The sequence below is a fragment of the Cygnus atratus genome, chromosome Z (assembly GCF_013377495.2).
Source record: "Cygnus atratus isolate AKBS03 ecotype Queensland, Australia chromosome Z, CAtr_DNAZoo_HiC_assembly, whole genome shotgun sequence".
Classification (NCBI taxonomy): domain Eukaryota; kingdom Metazoa; phylum Chordata; class Aves; order Anseriformes; family Anatidae; genus Cygnus; species Cygnus atratus.
Window position 1 is genome coordinate 5,313,054 of NC_066396.1, and position 16,947 is coordinate 5,330,000.

The 16,947-nt window shown below is 38.3% G+C and overlaps 1 protein-coding gene across 1 annotated transcript in view; it reads left to right on the plus strand.

Annotated features, from left to right (window-relative positions):
• The window catches only part of RIT2 (Ras like without CAAX 2), a 191,985-nt gene extending 180,115 nt beyond the window's left edge, over window positions 1–11,870 (plus strand). The window contains exon 5 of the mRNA XM_035560034.2: window positions 10,650–11,870. Coding sequence (XP_035415927.1) covers window positions 10,650–10,877 — 228 coding nt within the window. The 3' untranslated portion in view covers window positions 10,878–11,870. The remainder of the gene's footprint in view (window positions 1–10,649) is intronic.
• Window positions 11,871–16,947: the final 5,077 nt, after the last annotated feature.

Consider the following 16,947-nt stretch of genomic DNA (forward strand, 5'->3'; position numbering starts at 1 on the left):
AGCTATATTAGAGAGGCTCGGTCTGACCCCAGCCACATTTGTAAACAAATGCATGTGTACATGCCTATGCCTATAGACACATGTTTACACATGCCTCTAGGTAAACTGTGCTACAGATTTTTCAGTGGAGGACTAAAAAGTCTATTATATTTGATAACAATATGAGTTTTTCAGCCATAATCACAATTTGGGCTCCCAGGGCATATTAATACAGCTTCTTTTATACATCAAAAAAGTATCTGCATAATTGTATGGATACACCATGGATAGAGGAGGTTAAATAGACACTTCTAGCAAGGAGTTTCAGCCATTCTGTTTGTTAAGAGTCTGTTTTCTTATTTTACCCCTGCAGCTAGCATAATAAAGATGTAATTTGTCTTCCTTCCCTTTACCTTCCTTCTACCTTGATTCCTCTGTTTCTCTCTTCTTGTCCCTTCACGATTTCTTTTCCTCTGTGGCAATAAACATGAACTACTTGGGCTAGCATCCCAAATGAACAAACTGTCTTCTCAGTCAAAAATTAAGATTCTAGGAGACAAATAAACAAACAAAAAACGCTATTGATTGATTGTAGAGCATCATCATTCCTTAGGTTTCTATCAGGAAAGACTCCAAGATGTCTTGAGAATGTATTCAAGGAAGTTGGAGGCTCTATTCAACAAAATTAAGATTCTGCTAGCTGTTAGCTGTTACTCTGTTTTAAGGTGCTTGGTCTTCTGACTAAAATTCAAAACCCAGAGGCAGCAAACACAGAAGAGTTATCCAAAGAAACCGCCTGATGAATGGGGAGGTTGCCAACAGCACAAGATGCACGAACAAGTTACCACGGAAACTATCCAAGTGCATGTTCTTAGCCTGAAGCAAAAGTGAGGTAATTTGAGTTAGGTTAGCAGGCAGTAAGAAAGTTTGTTATGTCTAATTAGCTAAATGCATTCTTGCAGCTCTTCCTACCCACTGGCCATTTAAGATTTTTAATTTTCCACCCTCAACACATTCATTTCACGTTGTTGCCCCTTTGCAGTTCTTCAGACTGAGTATTCTATTCTGCCTTGTCCATGCTGGCAAATCACAAGATGGAGGAAAGTGGATGCTCTTTATACAGTTGTCATTCCCACTTTAAGGCTCCTCTGTCATGGGACTCTCTCTTTCAATACTCCTGTGACCAAGAAAAGACCCTTTGCTCACACATGAGCTCCTTTCAGCACATAAGAAAGGAGCTGAAAAGGATCACTCCAGTGAAACTTCAATGAATTCTTTTTCAGTCTATTCATATTCTGCAAAAGTGTTTGGCTGAACTACTATTGACATGGGGAAGATCAATGTCATTAGTTTAATAAAGATACTGTGCAAGCATTCTCCTTAATGAGATGGTCTAACAAACCTTCCCAATAAACTTCAAAATTTCTAAACCCTCAAAATTAATTACATGTTCCAGGAAAATTAAACAACAAACCACCACTCCTATTTGCAGATATAACATCCCCCTCTTATTGTATTGAGCATCTTTTCTTTGAAAATCAACCCAGGTAATAGGTCAAAAAAGAGAACATTGTTCTGTAGGTTGTCCATAAGGCACTTAGATACCCTATACATTGGCAATGCTTGCTTACTTCAGCAAATGGCCTCAGAAACAAACAAATAAATAAATAAATAATGTTGCAGTCCAAATACATTAAAAAGTCTCTCTGCCTCCTTTCAGTGGCATACCCACTTCAGTAGCCTGGACAGAATCGTCAGATCACAAGAGATGACAATTGCATGGAGGTGGAGAGAGATTTTCTTCTCACTGCTGGGAACAGCATGATGTTCACTGTCTGCCTGCAAGCATTTTCAAATTATAATGACAGAGAGGTTTTCATAGGTTACTAGGTTTTATGGAGATTTAGTCAGTACTCAGTCTGCTCAATACCCAAGTCCTAATGAAGAATTGAATTCAAATGACTAGTGAAATTTGAATTTCTAACACATAAATGACAATGGCCTGCGCCAGCATATAGACACATACATATGTGGGCTGTCTGTACTGAGCTCATAGTTAACCTGTGCTCTCAAAACAATAGAAATCACTTTCAGTGTTGAAATAAGAATTCAATACTACTAACTTTTTTTTTTTTTTTTAAGGTCTAAAAAGTACAATTAAGCAACATTTGCAGCCTCTTTTAGCTTTTTTTATTATTATTTTGGGGGGGAGTAACCATCTGTTGTTAGCAGATGACAATTGAAAAAGTTTTGGAATGTTTTGTTGTTGCTTAAAATATATGAAAATTTTCCTTTCTTGTGAACTTAAAAATGCAATTAATCCCTTGATTTTTTCCCTGAAAAAAAAAAAAAAAAAAACAAAAAAAAAACAACTGATGTAGAAACATCCTCTTTGCAACCATCTTTTGACCCTCTGCCTTCAACTGAACATTGCAATCAGAGTACCTTTAAAGATGATGGACAATTTAGAAAATTGTCAGATCTCTGAAAAATGCTTTGAGCAATCGACCCGTACTTGTTCATCCTGAAGACTGATGCTAAGGATTTAACACTTCCAGATTCTCTTCAAATTAGACCCAGAGCTATTGCTGACTGATGCAAGATCATGTGGCTTTGAGTATCCAATTCAGTCAGCTCCCGAGGCCATCTTTCTAGAAACATTTCCTGGTATAAAGATGCCTTAACTCACTCATCAGTCTCGCTTTTGACAAGATAAAGGCAAAAGATTACAGTCTGTCGTTGAGAAGAACAACTTCAGAGTCTAACCTGCAGACAGCACCCTAGTTCTGTCGTGATTTTTACATGAAATGAGAGCATGGTTTAATTATTTGGCATTAAATCTGTGAAATAATGAGGTAAAATTAGCAGAAGGCGTGAACCACAGACCTAGGAGCCTCATGTGTTTTGCTTGCTTCATGACTAGGCAACTTCATGAAGAATATTTCTCTTTACTCAAAGCAACATTTGACCAAAACAGGATGGCAAATTACTTGGAGGCATAACTTCCACTTTACGTCCAATGAATCCAATGATTATTATTAATAATAATAATAATAATAATAATAACAATAACAACAACAACAACAACAACAACAATAATAATAATAATAATAATTTAATCTCTTCAAAAGGGGAGAAAGAATGGACAGAAATCAGTGCTGGGTAATAATCTTCTTCACAAAGCTTGTGATAAAAACCTTAATAAATTGTGCAAGTTTGAATTAGAATTTGATCTGGAAATTTTTCATATGAAAAAGTCTAAGAGTGATGCATTTAATGAAATAGCTAGTAATAGCATAAGAGATTTCATGTAAGGTCATAGCAGTGATCTTAGCAACTCAGAAAATGTCTGTCTAATCTAAGAGTGGTAAATAGCCCTCAAGAATTTGTGTTTCATTGTGTATCTTCCTGGTTCAGAACGATGAAGTGAGGGTTGTGTTTCATATCCCACTTTTGTAACTAACTAGGTGGAAAGTTGTTAATTTGGGACAGATGAGTGTGTCCTGTTTTGTCTATAAATTTGTTTTTCTTTGAGACTATTATAAAGTTTTCTGTAAAAACATGCAAACTTAGTTTTACAATCCCACTTTCTCCATCTTCCATCCCCTAAAAATAAGCCCCAAAGCTTACCACAGAAGCCACAGACAATCTATTATTTTCTTCACTGCTAAAGCCATGTTTTCCTTCCTCTCCAAATGCAAAGACCAGGCTAAAAGGGGAAGGGAAAGAATATGTGAACATCTATAATGGAAGTCTTTTTCAGAGGTGGGAACAGATGAGGTCATGAGATGTCTTAGTCCTGTGCCACAAGGTATTTCCATGCCATCCAGTCCATCAGGGCATAAATTCAGACAGCAAGACCACATCTTTTCCTCGGCCACAGGCTGCTAATGAGGTCTACCCTCTTGGCCATTTGAACAGCAGTAATTCTGAAAACAGTAAAAAGTATCAGAGTGGTGAGGTAGAAAGAAAAACGTGGCAAACTTATGAGACACATGAGACCAAACTGAACACATTTCAATACCCTCACAATAATGATGAATTGTATGGTTGCTTTATCTCATCTAGTCTTGTAATCTAGAAAGCCAGCAAAGCTGAGCCTGCAGAATTGCCTGCCATGAAGTCAGAGTGAGGTTTGTTCAACTAATTACTTCTGAAGATTTCCAAATGGTTTTAAGAGTAATGGTGTTGACATCAAATTCTCCTCTCAGGTTTCTGCAGTGTGTTGTTATTTACTGCTCAGGTTGCTGAAAAGAGGTGTCTGTTCCTTAGGGACTGAGAAAAAAACTCAGGTGCACATATCTGCTGAGTGAAAAATGCTGGTTTATGTCAGCTGAAACTAGCTGTGGAGTCTTGGGCAAATCAAATCGGTAACTGCAGTGTATATATTTGCAAATGTGATCATACATAAAGGTTAAAAAGTTTAATTTTTATCTTGGCAGTTGGAAAAGTTTCAATGTTCCATTTTTAAGCAATAATTCACACAAGTTCAGTTTAAAATCCTGAAACAATACAGAATGTTTGGGTTGAGGAATATGGAAACTGGAATATTTAACACCAGGTATTTTATTGTTTTACTTTTGCATTTACTGCACATTTGTTTAGACCTGACACATGGTCATATTGAATGTCTGGTCACAAACAGGAAATAACTAGTTACTCACAAAGCCTAGTCTCCAAAATTTTTTTCATCCTGAATTGATTTCCACTTGATCTTGTTGTTTTCTCCTCCTTTCAGGGATGTCATTGTTGAGTGGCAAGACTCTGATAGGCAGTTTATAAATGTAAATATCTGAAGAAAGAGGAGAAGGGTAAAAGTGCTTGAATCATTTTTTATTTTCTTATTTAAAAAAAAAAAAAATTATGTGAACAAATAACAACAGTAATGCTTGTCTTAAAACGACAGAAAGATTGATTTTTCTGTTCCTGCTGGCACTGTTCAGGTTTTCAAACCAAAGCCACTGTTGTAATATCTAAGTATTTGAGCTTTGACCTGAACAATAGCATTTCGCACATGGAAGGATCCGTAAACCATCCTGTGGAAAGTCACTGCCACCATGGTTGTTGATACAACACTTGTCAGTGGAAAAAAATAAATGGCAAACGTATAATAGACCTGCTTTGGGGCTAATGCATTGGACTGCTTGCTTTTTGAAACAGGAAGGAAATGCTTACAGTGAAAGCACTTGTTCTTTAGGAAAGGGTGGTGGCAACACAGGAACACTCACTTCAACCTGTGTTGGATCCAGTCCTACCTAGCAAAACCCAGAGCTTGTCCCTGTCCAGAATACTGGGTAAGTCCCTGATGTTCATCTGTGCCAGGTAGCCAGGGACCACCTATTTTTTCCTGGTACCTTAGCCACATTGATGAACTGAGAATGGTGAAAATTAAGCAGTCCTGGTTGTTGCTGATCATTAAGAAGAAATCTCACAGTTGCTTTGTGGGAGTGCCTTCAGCACAAGCTCAGTGGTCAGAGCTGGGATCAATAAAATTATCATTCATGTCAGATAGGCAGAACCCATTTTTCACTTTTTGTTGTCTGGAGTAGCATTTCTTACTTTCTAGACCCATGAGATTATTTTTCTCTTGGCAGATCTGTTTATTGCAGACCCAGGATATTGGCAAGACCTTTGATTTCTTCAGCTTCTTTTTCCATGGCATGTTATAGGTTTATATCCATACCAAAAGGTTATTTAGTTTGTTCTAATATGCTGAGGGAATAGATAATATTGGGAAGGGATGTGAATATTTCTATGGATTCTTGTAGATTGTCTTCCTCTCTCCAAAAGGATATCCAGGTACTGATACACAACCTGGCATGTGGTTGCTTGGAGTTTGGAACAGGGTGTGTTGGGAAACAGAAAAATTCCCATATGGCTGAGACACCCAGAGATGACATTGATCTTTCCTAGACATCATTCAGAGCACTCCTGGCTTCTCACCTCCCTCTTAACTTGCTATGGTACAAACAGGTTTGCTCAGGATGCTGCTTCCCTACCTGTGTTTCTAACCTGTTACATTTTGTTTATCGCTCACATAAGTAATTGCCTGTCAAAAATACTGTCCATGCAGAGCTTGATCAAAAACCACTGGAGTTCTTTCTATTAGCCTCAGTGGGACTTAGATGAGCACCGTATTCACCAACGTGTGTCCTATTCTGTCTCTGATTAGTGATCAAGACTGCATGTCTCCAGGAAAAAGCACTCTCAGAACAAAGGTTTTTGGTCTATAATTACCACTCTGTTTCCCATTGCAAAGTTAATGAGGGCTGCCAGGGTGGAAGCCTAATGAAAACTTAGGAGAATCATTGCAGCCCGTGGCATTCCACCTGCAGAGCTCTCCATGGCAACCAGGAGCTGCCAGTCACAGGGGGAATCTCCAAAAGCCATCTCAAGCAGAAGATGCTGTTGCAGGGATGAGATGTTCAAGTGGAAACACATTGCTTACCTGCATGAAGACCACCACTGGCTCACCCAAGCTGATACTGTTGATTCTGCTAATAATACAATCATGGTCAAAGAATCTGCTTTGAGATGCTTCTTTTCTGTCTTGACCAAAGGAGAGGCAGAGCTAAACACAAAACAATCTGATTCAGAGGGAGATTTTCCAGCTAATGACAGTCCAAGAGCAGAGGTAGACTATTGATCTGTTTAGTTTTTGCTCTTTCCTCCTCAGATCCAGATATCTTCATGTTCTGCATATGGGGGCCCGTGATTGCCAGTGCCTCCCCACCCACCTTCCAGCCCCTGTGGCTTTGTGCTCTCCTTTTGGTTGTGCAGGAGTTGACCTTAGTGGGAAACAGGCTGTCTTAAAGATGGCAGCTCATCCATCATGGCTTTCACAGGCTGTCAGCACTGCATTTAATCTCACTTGTAATTTTCCAGGGGAGGTTTGCAAAAGCCACAAACAGAATCTTAATGTTATAAAATGCTGTTTGTAGCCAGTGAATACTTCTTATCTGGATGAAGCTGTGCTGTGTTCCAGCTGCCCTGAGCCATCCAGCGATGAAAAACTCCCCAGTTCAGCCTACAGTCCTCTGTGCTATCCACAGTTCAAATGCTGCTACGACAGCTTTATCTTCCCTCTCAAATCACATGCACCCAACTGGATGCTTAGAACCATGCACTTTTCAGGGAAAACATGAAAAGTCTGTTTTACCAGGGCTCATGTGCATCTGTGAGGCCCCACTGCCCATTTCATGGACTTGTCCTGGGGGATCTTGCTCTTCAGTTACACAACAAGCTTCACGCCCTGCTTCTCTAAGTCCTGATCCACACACCACCCCAGATTCACAGTTTTTAAATGAAATTTGGATTCAGGAAGCTTTTGCCAGCTCTGAAATCTTCATCTTTCATTATCTTTACTACATCAGCCTTCCCCCTTCATTCCCTTCTTCAGTTTACCAGCAAAGGAACAATCTAAACTGGAATCAATATAACCAGAATTGTACTCCAAGAAACAATGCCAGATTCAATCACAGAGGGTTACTCTAAAAATGAGATATAAAGCTCTGCTTCCCAGATATATGTTCAATAGAATGACCTTGCTCCCTGACCCACCTGTCCGTGTCATGCTGACAGATCACGTCGTCTGGTGATACAGACCTGCACAAGCTGCAATTTGTCAACAAGTCCCCGAGCTGTGCAGATCTGGGCTGGATTTCTATGATATAGTTTCTCTTCTGGCAATAAGATGGGAACTAGGTAAATCCCTGGAATTAGGTGACCTCATCAAGAGCTTTGTCCCTTGTTTTTAATTCCATAGGTGGCTAGCCTCTGGACCAAATTACAAACAGAAAGATGAATGTGTATTTTTCCTCTAGACATCTGTCTGTGTTTGCAGTTTTTTTCAGAAAACAGATTAATTAAATTAGTATGTCTATATTTTCACTGGTGCTGGAAGTGGTAGTGGTAATTATGACAGCATTAGATTTCTGAGAAGCCTGTTTTCAGCCTTGAAGCTGAAAAACTTTGACTCAATGTCCTAAAACTATTTGTGCCAGGTGTCTTCCTCATGCTGAATTACTTCATAAAATTTCATCAAAGTAGTTAATCAGTTCCTGAGGGCAAGATTTAGGACAAATACTATGCTTTGAAATTAACTATTTCCATTAATATCTTTAATGTTGTCTCCATAATTTGGCAGGAAACTGTGAGTCCAAAACCAAAGTTTTGTTGCTTTTTAGAGAAATCCAGTGAAATTCAGCCAAGTTACAAGCCTCCAGCCACAGAAAGGATGGGAAGAAGTTTTTCTGCACATTTTATTTCTCCTCAGTATTCTCCAGTTCTCACAGCTTATAGTAGACTAGTTTCATTACAGAACATAGCATGTCTTCCCTGCAAATTTTCTTTCTTGCAGGTGGGAGAAAACACATATTTTGATCCTAGGAAAGACAAACATGAAAAGAAAGATGAATTAGATGGGCAAAGACTGGAAAATCATGGAGCAAAAGAAAAGGCAATTTCTGATATTTGAGTAGTGCTGTGTTTGTACCATAATTATATGTACAACCTTACCATTCTTTTATCATATGGATGTTTCGATTTATAAGCATTTTTTTATTTTTATTTTTTCCCTTTCAGTAATGAATGTATAAAATCTTCACTGAAACTACAGCTCTGTGTAAAAGTTTGCTTAGAACTGCAGTGTCTCTAAATAAATATATAAAAAAAATATAAAATAAATCCTCCTTCAACTCAAACAAGGCATAGCAAGAGAAAAAAAAATAAAATAAAAGATTAAAAAGTCCAAAATAGACCAGGGTAGTCTCCTATCCAGACAGTCAATTTCTCAATGGTGCCCAAAAGACGTATTGAATCACACATTTTGCTTACACAGCTGCCCAGAGAAAAACAAGGACCATATTGCTACCCATCTCCTTTTGCTAAAGGTTGGCAATTATAGCAGTTGGAAAGCGATAACAATCTTTCATTGTGTCAGTGAGTATTATTCAGGTTGGCATACAACCTCCCTGCTTAGCCTTACAATATTCTTAATTAAATTAAGATTAAATCTATAACATATAGGTATGACCTACTGATATTACAAAGTCTGTGACTTGATGCAAAGGTAATGGGCAGAAATTCTGTGGTCTGTGTTATATGGGTACATGCTAGGTGCAGATTTCTTCCAGGCTGGAATGAACTGGTGTTTTGTTTCATGCAAAATCGTGTTTCTCACTGTGTCCAGCTTTACAGATAAATATACAAAATGCAATAAGGTAGTGTCATAAGCTGATCATAAAAGGACATTCTCCTCATGGTAGGTATGAGAGAGTTTGTTTATATCTTGAAACATAAGGATTTATTTCCCTAATAAATATAAATGACATTTTGGGAGCATAAAGGTAGAAATAAGAAATAAAACTAGATTAGTCCTGTGGCAGACAGTAGCAACTGATATTTTTTCATAACCTAGGCTGATGTAGATTTTCACAAGGCTGTCTCAAACTACTTAAACTACTTTTTTTTTTTTTTTAAATCCAGATGGTTGAAAGTTACTTGAATAAATCATGTTATGTAAACACAAATAAAAACAAAAGCTAGATTTTCTCACCTAAAACTTGAATATGTTCTGTACATTTCATCCATATAGTTTTACGTCTGAATACTGAAAAGAAAGGATATTCTATTGGCTGGTAAGCTAGCCTAAAATTTAGCTAGCTAATAGGGTTTCTTCCTTATTTTGCTGAAGACTTGCTACATGTTACTGTATAAGTCTCCGAAAGTGCAAAATATAGGTAGGTAGTAGGCATTCATTACTCCTTGTGGTAAGCATTTAAACTCTATCTAGACCACACAGTCAGACTATACAATTAGACCAGTAATCAGCATGCTGTGCACCTTTCCTATGGAATTAGCAGGCTGGTGGGCAAGAGGTCACTAGTATGGAAATTTTAGGAGTTAGATCCCTGTTTGAAAATTCAGGCAAATGAAAAAGAGCTGCCTTGATTCCTTCTAAATTCATGGAGATTCTTCCCCTTATAGTTCCTCAAAGAAACAAAGATATATTTCCTCAATGTTCTCTGAGAATAGTAAGTACATGAGACCACTTAAGGAAGATGATCTGAAAAGTAAATAGATTTTGGATCTTCATATGGCTCAGGCATGAGCTAAGTGATAGGATTACGGGTCTGTCAAGACCAGAGCACTTAAAAACATGCTCAGAAATTCTTGTGACTGAAAAATCTGAGGGTATGAAAACTGATGTGCTTTCAGCTTCAAGTCAAATTCCCTTCAGGATTAGATGAGTGCTGAACAGGCGTTTTCTAGGACCATATTTCTACTGAAGTCTTTTTGACCATCAGTTTTAGTCTGTAGAATAAAGGAACCAATGCTCCCAAGCCTTAGAGGATTACTGCACTAAAGAGAGGAAATACTTGGAAAAAATGGCACATCAGAATTAGGGAAATAATATATCCAAGTATATGAATATTGTCAGTATGCTCTGTTCAAACATGGATTCCATCCGATCATTTCACACTTGAATCTTATCTATGTAATAATAATAGAATATTTTCCTGTTAAACTAAAGGTTGGTGATTTGCTTTAGGAGTGCCAATCTAGTGGTACCCAAAAAGTCGGACTAGATATACTTTTATGGCCTCCTGTTGGTTCATGCTCTGTGAATTAGCTGATATTTAGAGACCTTTTTTTTTTTTTCCTTGTAGGTCTCGACTGAAGAAGGAATGAGCTTAGCCAGAGAATACTCCTGCTCCTTTTTTGAGACTTCTGCTGCCCTTCGCTTCTACATTGATGATGTCTTTCATGGACTAGTGAGGGAAATCCGAAGGAAAGAGTCCTCACTGCCCATGGCAGAGAAGAAGATGAAGAGGAAGGATAGTCTGTGGCGGAAGCTGAAAGGATCCCTGAAGAAAAAAAAGGAAAGTACAACTTGATGGCAGTTCCTCATGAGCCACCCCTCAGGAGCTGACCACAGTAACCTGTAACAGTTTGAAAAGGCAGCATTGACACAGCATCTTCCAGACCAGGTCCTGGAGTTTCTTCCCTTCAGTCCTCATGCAGAAGTAGCTCCTTGAAGGCCCAATTCATGGTTGCCCTGTGGCTCCTCTGTATTATATAGCAAGTCACTTAGCACACCCTCTCATCCTCTCTCTCCACATCTGAGTGGAGAAAATACTGTGCTTTTTCCCTGTGGTCCCTGGCTGGTCTTCAAAGGCTAGGAATTGAGCCAGCATCCAGGACAGAACAGCTTCTACCATTTCTAGAGTAAGGGATGCACGTATTGCCTCCTCTCTGCCCATGCATGGGTCATTTCTTCATCCTGGGAATGATTAACATTCATTTCAATGGACATTTTGACTGTTTAAGAACTTTAGGATTTGACCTTCAGCTTTGCATTCACATGTAGGTTTAGGTTTAGACTGTGCTCAGTCTGTGTCTGTGTGTGTGAGCTGGGACCAGGGGAAACACTGGGGGCTCGCAATTTTAACCCTGTAGAGCCCTATCCTGGCCATGTTCTTTCCATTTAGCAGGAAGGGTTGGCAAGCATAGCACAAGTCCCACACTAGCCATCCAGAAGGCTGCAGGGTTATAGCTCCATCTCTTCTACTTACTCATCAGAACTGGCTAGCAGAGGTACATTGTCCTACAGACACACAGTGGATTGGCCATACTCATGCAGCCCACCAAGGAGTGCACAAAAAACACTTCCCAAAGTGGTGCAACTCTGTCCCACCATAGCGTCTGCAATGTAGCATTTAGCCCTCGACTTACTACAGAATTGCATCATGACAGTCACTGTCTTTCACTGTCCATGACCATCCAAGTGAATCATTTGATTGATTAGTTGGACAGGTCTTTTAAATATTCCTTTTTAAAGCTGGCATGAAGTAGAATACAGTCTCATTTACTTTTTTTCCAGACTTCTTTTAATATTGACTTTATTTATAAATTTTACAAGTAAATCATGCATACATTTTGTCAAAAAATAAAGATCATGAATTCCATGAAGCTATGCTTGTAGTCAGCGTCATTTGTGTCTGTTCTATTTAATATATTCTTAGAAAAAAAAAAAGTATTCCTTAGTAAATGTTCATTTTTTTTCTCTTTTATTCTTTGACTATTTTTCAGAGTTTGGACAAATTAAATATATTTTAGAGGAACCTGGGGGAAGGGGGGCGGGGGGAGTTGATTTGTTTTGGTCAGTTAAGTATGAAAGGGTTACGGTTTCATGAAAAAAATCAGTTCATTAAAATCTGGTGTTTTATTCTCTACTTTCTCTTCCATTCAAGAAAAAACAGTGATTTATTTTGACTTGTCAGAAATTTTCCATCAAAGGTATCACTTCAATGTGTATAGTTAGATAATATGTGGCTATATAGATGATCTTTGGAAAGATTATTTTAGAGAAATATAAGCAGATATAAGCATTTAGGTGTATACCCTGATCCCTGCCTCCAACAACTGAAGACTGCATCTACTCTACTATAATTACTATTATTATTTTACCTGTATTGACACAGACGTTTTAGGTAAAGCTCCTAAAGACAGAGATGTGCTTGCACAAAGAGTTTATGAGCTAAGTATTGGTGGAGAGACAACAGGAGGCTACACTGAACAGATGGTGGCTTTGAGACTATAAATAACAAGAGGGACATCTGTGACTGTTCCAATACTGCACACTGCACAGAGGGGAATGAAGCAGTCGTTCCACATGTAAGAGACCATAGAAATTACGATCCTGAGAAGCCTTGAGGGATGTGCATTGGTCCTTTTCAGGCAGATGCTTAAGCTTTGAGTCAATTGAAAAACATTTAGTATTGGTTATTATTTCACCCACACTACTGAGGGACTTACTATATCAATACTGGCTTTGAGTTGTAGTTTTAGGGGTAGCCTGTTTCTAGTCAGCTTGAAATATCAAAAAAGTTGCAAAAGGGCATAGATACAGTCTAAGATTAAGCCTCAAATGAATTTGTAAATTAAACATACCCATTATCTGGCATTAAGGTCATCTGGCATGGAACGATATCTTTCCATACTATTAAACTGTCAGCCTTTATGGCAGGGTTACCATACACACACTGCTGTTGGAAATGGTCCCTGGAGTGTGCTGGGTTCTGCATCATGCTCAGCAACTGGTTAGGCAAGTGCTGGCTGATGTGATCTGAAGCCGTAGTAAGAATCATTTTAAGAATGTAACAGTACAGCTTACATAGTCATATTTATGTGTACCAAGCCCATGAAATCTCCACATTCTCAGTATCCCCATAGCTAACCTACACATGCCAGATTTTAAAAGATATCTGGTAATAAGTTAGGAATTTCAAAAAGAATGAGACCCTCTGAGGACCTTCTGTTACATTTTCTGCATGCAACTTCAGGCATCTGAGTATCTATTGGGCAGAAAGGTCTGGTTTTATCTCACTCCAGTTTAGTCATATAGAAGCTGAGTATGACACCCAGTTATTGAGTCCCTTAGTTAATAAGCAGAGAGGTTCCTAGGGTGATTTGTTCTGTCTAACTTGGATAGATAGCGTTTGACAAATCACTGCCTAAAATGGCTGCCTCTTTCCAGCTCTTTTATGTTGCTCCCTAAAGTGCAACTTGTGTCTAGGGCTAACTTTTTGATAGCTAAGAGCAGATAGGATGAACCCCATTGTTAATGATCAGTCTACCTCCTAACTATGGCAGAATGGTGTTGTAAATGCTTGGTGTTGAATCTTGTCTCTGAAACACCTGACCATCCTTTATTTTTAAAATAGGAATGTCATTCTGATTTACCATCACCCAATTCCTCAATAATCTATAATACTTAACCTCAGTTAATTGAGCAGAGCTGATGGAGGTTATAGTCAGTGAGGCTAACATAAGTCATAACTGCACAAGAGGCTGGGTGCAGCTGCTTTACCTAATTAATCATTATGATTCCATCACAGAAGGTTGTATTTAGCTGTCAAGCCTAGCTGACAGAGTTAAAAAACAGCAGCTCTGTGTCTAAGACTTTTCTGTCTCTGACTAGCCTCTCATCTAACCATGTCTGGAAAATCTGAAGAAGGAAACTGATCATTTTATTTTGCTATGTTGCCTACAGCCCCATGAAGGTGGCAGCTATAACTTACTCCACTGACAGCCTGCGTTGCAGTTGGGCCATAGCTCAGTTTACTTCCTTTATAATTAAAGCCAGCTAATAATAAATAATAAAATAAAATAAAATAAAATAAAACACTTTGCAAATGTATCTATAGCATCTATCACGAATATATAATATATGGCATTTAATTACCATTCTTCCCAATTTTGGCAGATCACAAGTTGAATCTAGTTGTGAAGTAACTACCTCTGGAGAAGGCTATAAGTCAAGGTGGAATTTTTCGGTGCTTAAATTTTCCTTTTTCACATGTTATGCATATAGGCCTTAGGACTTAAACGCAGGAACATTCTGTGTTCCCTCACATTGTCAGTTCATGTACAGTATTAACAGGCTGATGCATTTACAAATTATTGATTTTTGTTTGTTTGTTTACAGCAAGAAAACAAACAAACAAACAAAAACACAAACAAGGAAGAAGAATATTTTAAAGCTGAATTGTATGAACATATGGCTAGAATGAAAAGAGGGAATTCTCCTCCTTTTTGTCCACTATATAATTCATGTTTCTGTCTGTCTTTCAGCCTGATCCTTTCTTAAACATTTGATCCCTCCCTGTATTGTGGCAGATGACAGGAAAACAAGCAAACGATGGCCCTCAGCAGAGTTTAGTTTCTCGTAGTCATGATTTACATTCTACAGCAGTATCAATGTCTTCTCCCAGATTGAATGTTACGCTCTCTGTGGGCCAGACTGTGATATCTGTGATAAGCAAAATAGCTGTCATTGGGCCTTCTTGTCTCTGTAGTGACAGCAAAGGCACCTGCTGCAGCCATCTCAAATGGAGATACTGAGATGATGACATCAGCTGTTAAAAATTACACTGAAAACCAGCAATTCAGTTCCTGTAAATTAGACAACGTTTACAGTTAGCTATAGGAGTACACAAATACTTGCCTGATTTTGTACTAGCAACTAAAACTAGCAACATAATTGTCTAGCATAGACAACTATATTAATATCATTCATTTAAATATACTTACGATAGCAGATATATTTAGACACCCCCTTAGGATGTCTTATTTATATGAGTGTGTATCATGCACGCTGCTTCTTGTCTATGTCTCTAAGAAATCCCTAAAAATTAGTAAAGGAAATGTGAAATTACAGAATGTGTCTTTCAAACAGTATTAAAATCTCTGTTCTCAGACAATTGAATGGCATTTGGACAGAGCAGTGTCTCAGACCACTTCTGATCAGCCTCTCTTTTAGCGCACTTTCTAACTTGACCTGTCCCTTCAAATATGCGCTCCTCCTTAGGATGTCTGCCTTGCAAAATGATTTGTAATGGGGATGGCATTGTCTCACAGATGCTGTGAAAGTCACCCCAAGCGGCATTGCCCTGCACCTCTAGCCTGATTTATTACTCCTTGGTGTTCCTGGTCCTAAGCCTCCTCAATCTGAGCTCTCCAATTTTGTTACATCGTGCTGAATTATGAGGTTGTTTTGTGATGAGGACAAATGTCCACTCAAGATCACCAAACTCATCTCATGATCTGAACTTTTCCCCCAAGAGGTAATAAAGACAAGAACATCCAAAGCCATTGCATCACCTACTGTATATCTTCTGTCAATAGATAATTAATGTGACGAGATTTTCCCATTCTTGCACTTGGTCATGCATCATTTTTTTTTTTACAGTGCTTATAGTCTTACAACTGTTTCAACAAGTACAAGACAAAGCTCAAAAAGAACATTATTTTTCATGGCTGCAGCTGGAACAGAATTCCATGTAAAGAACAATATTAAGAAGGTAAAGCAAAGCGAGCCCTTTATATGAAAATCTCATTGCCTTTATTTGTATAAAAGAGAACAGCATCATTTTACCATTATATTTTAAGTATAATTAATAGAAGAGGAAGGCAGTCAATTTCACATCTATGAAATTTGGTGGACAAAAGTTTAATATTTCTCTGCTTTTTGCTGCATTCTGCAAACAAGGTAATTTGGAATTCCTTGCCCTGAAATGAATAAATCAGGATAGTTAGTAGATTCAAAATTTCTTCTGGTTGTGTCCCCTCCAACAGCCTGCCCTGATGAAGACTCCAACACAGTTTCTTCCACTGGTTTTCCAGCAATCCTAAACCACCAGAGCTGACCTCTCCATCTTCAGCGCCATTCAGATAAACTCAGTATTTTTCAGTTTTATTTCACTTGTTCTATTCCATCACACACAGTAATGTAAAAGGCAGTCTCTGGTGCTTTTAACAAACTAAAGACATTGCATCTTTTGCCTCCTTCATAAATTTCCCATACTTTCAGTGTTCATACTAAGCAGAATAAGTAATATTTTTCATGATAAACTTTTTGCAAAGTCACACAGCTTTCTGAACAGGAAGTTGACAGTTCCTGCAGACTGACTTTGCCTCCGCTACTAGACACTACTGACTAATCACAGGTGTCTCTTCAAGTATGACACTGAATGAATAAACTTGAACACTTAAGGTATTCAGACAGTCTAAGTGGGTAGCTCTTGTGAAGTCAATGGAAAAACTTACAGCTGATTCATATCCATCTCTAGCGTAGAATTACATATGCTCTCATGATGATGAATATACTTCAGTCATACGGAGGAACAAGAGGTTTCTGTCACTGAAAACTTATAAAAGCCATAACCCAAAATATTAGACAATATAAGGAAGATGGAATAAAGAGATTATTAGTGATGGGAAGGACAAGCAGAGGTGGTAGAGGAGAATACAGTATGAGCAAACATATGAAAATCAAGTGAACTGGGAAGGACTTACAGCATTCTCCACACTGGATGTGTCTTTATGCCTTCTAGAAAGGGAACAGCAGATACAATGGCAAAAAAAAAAAGATATAATAAAATCTCAAGATGTTTGATTCAAGTG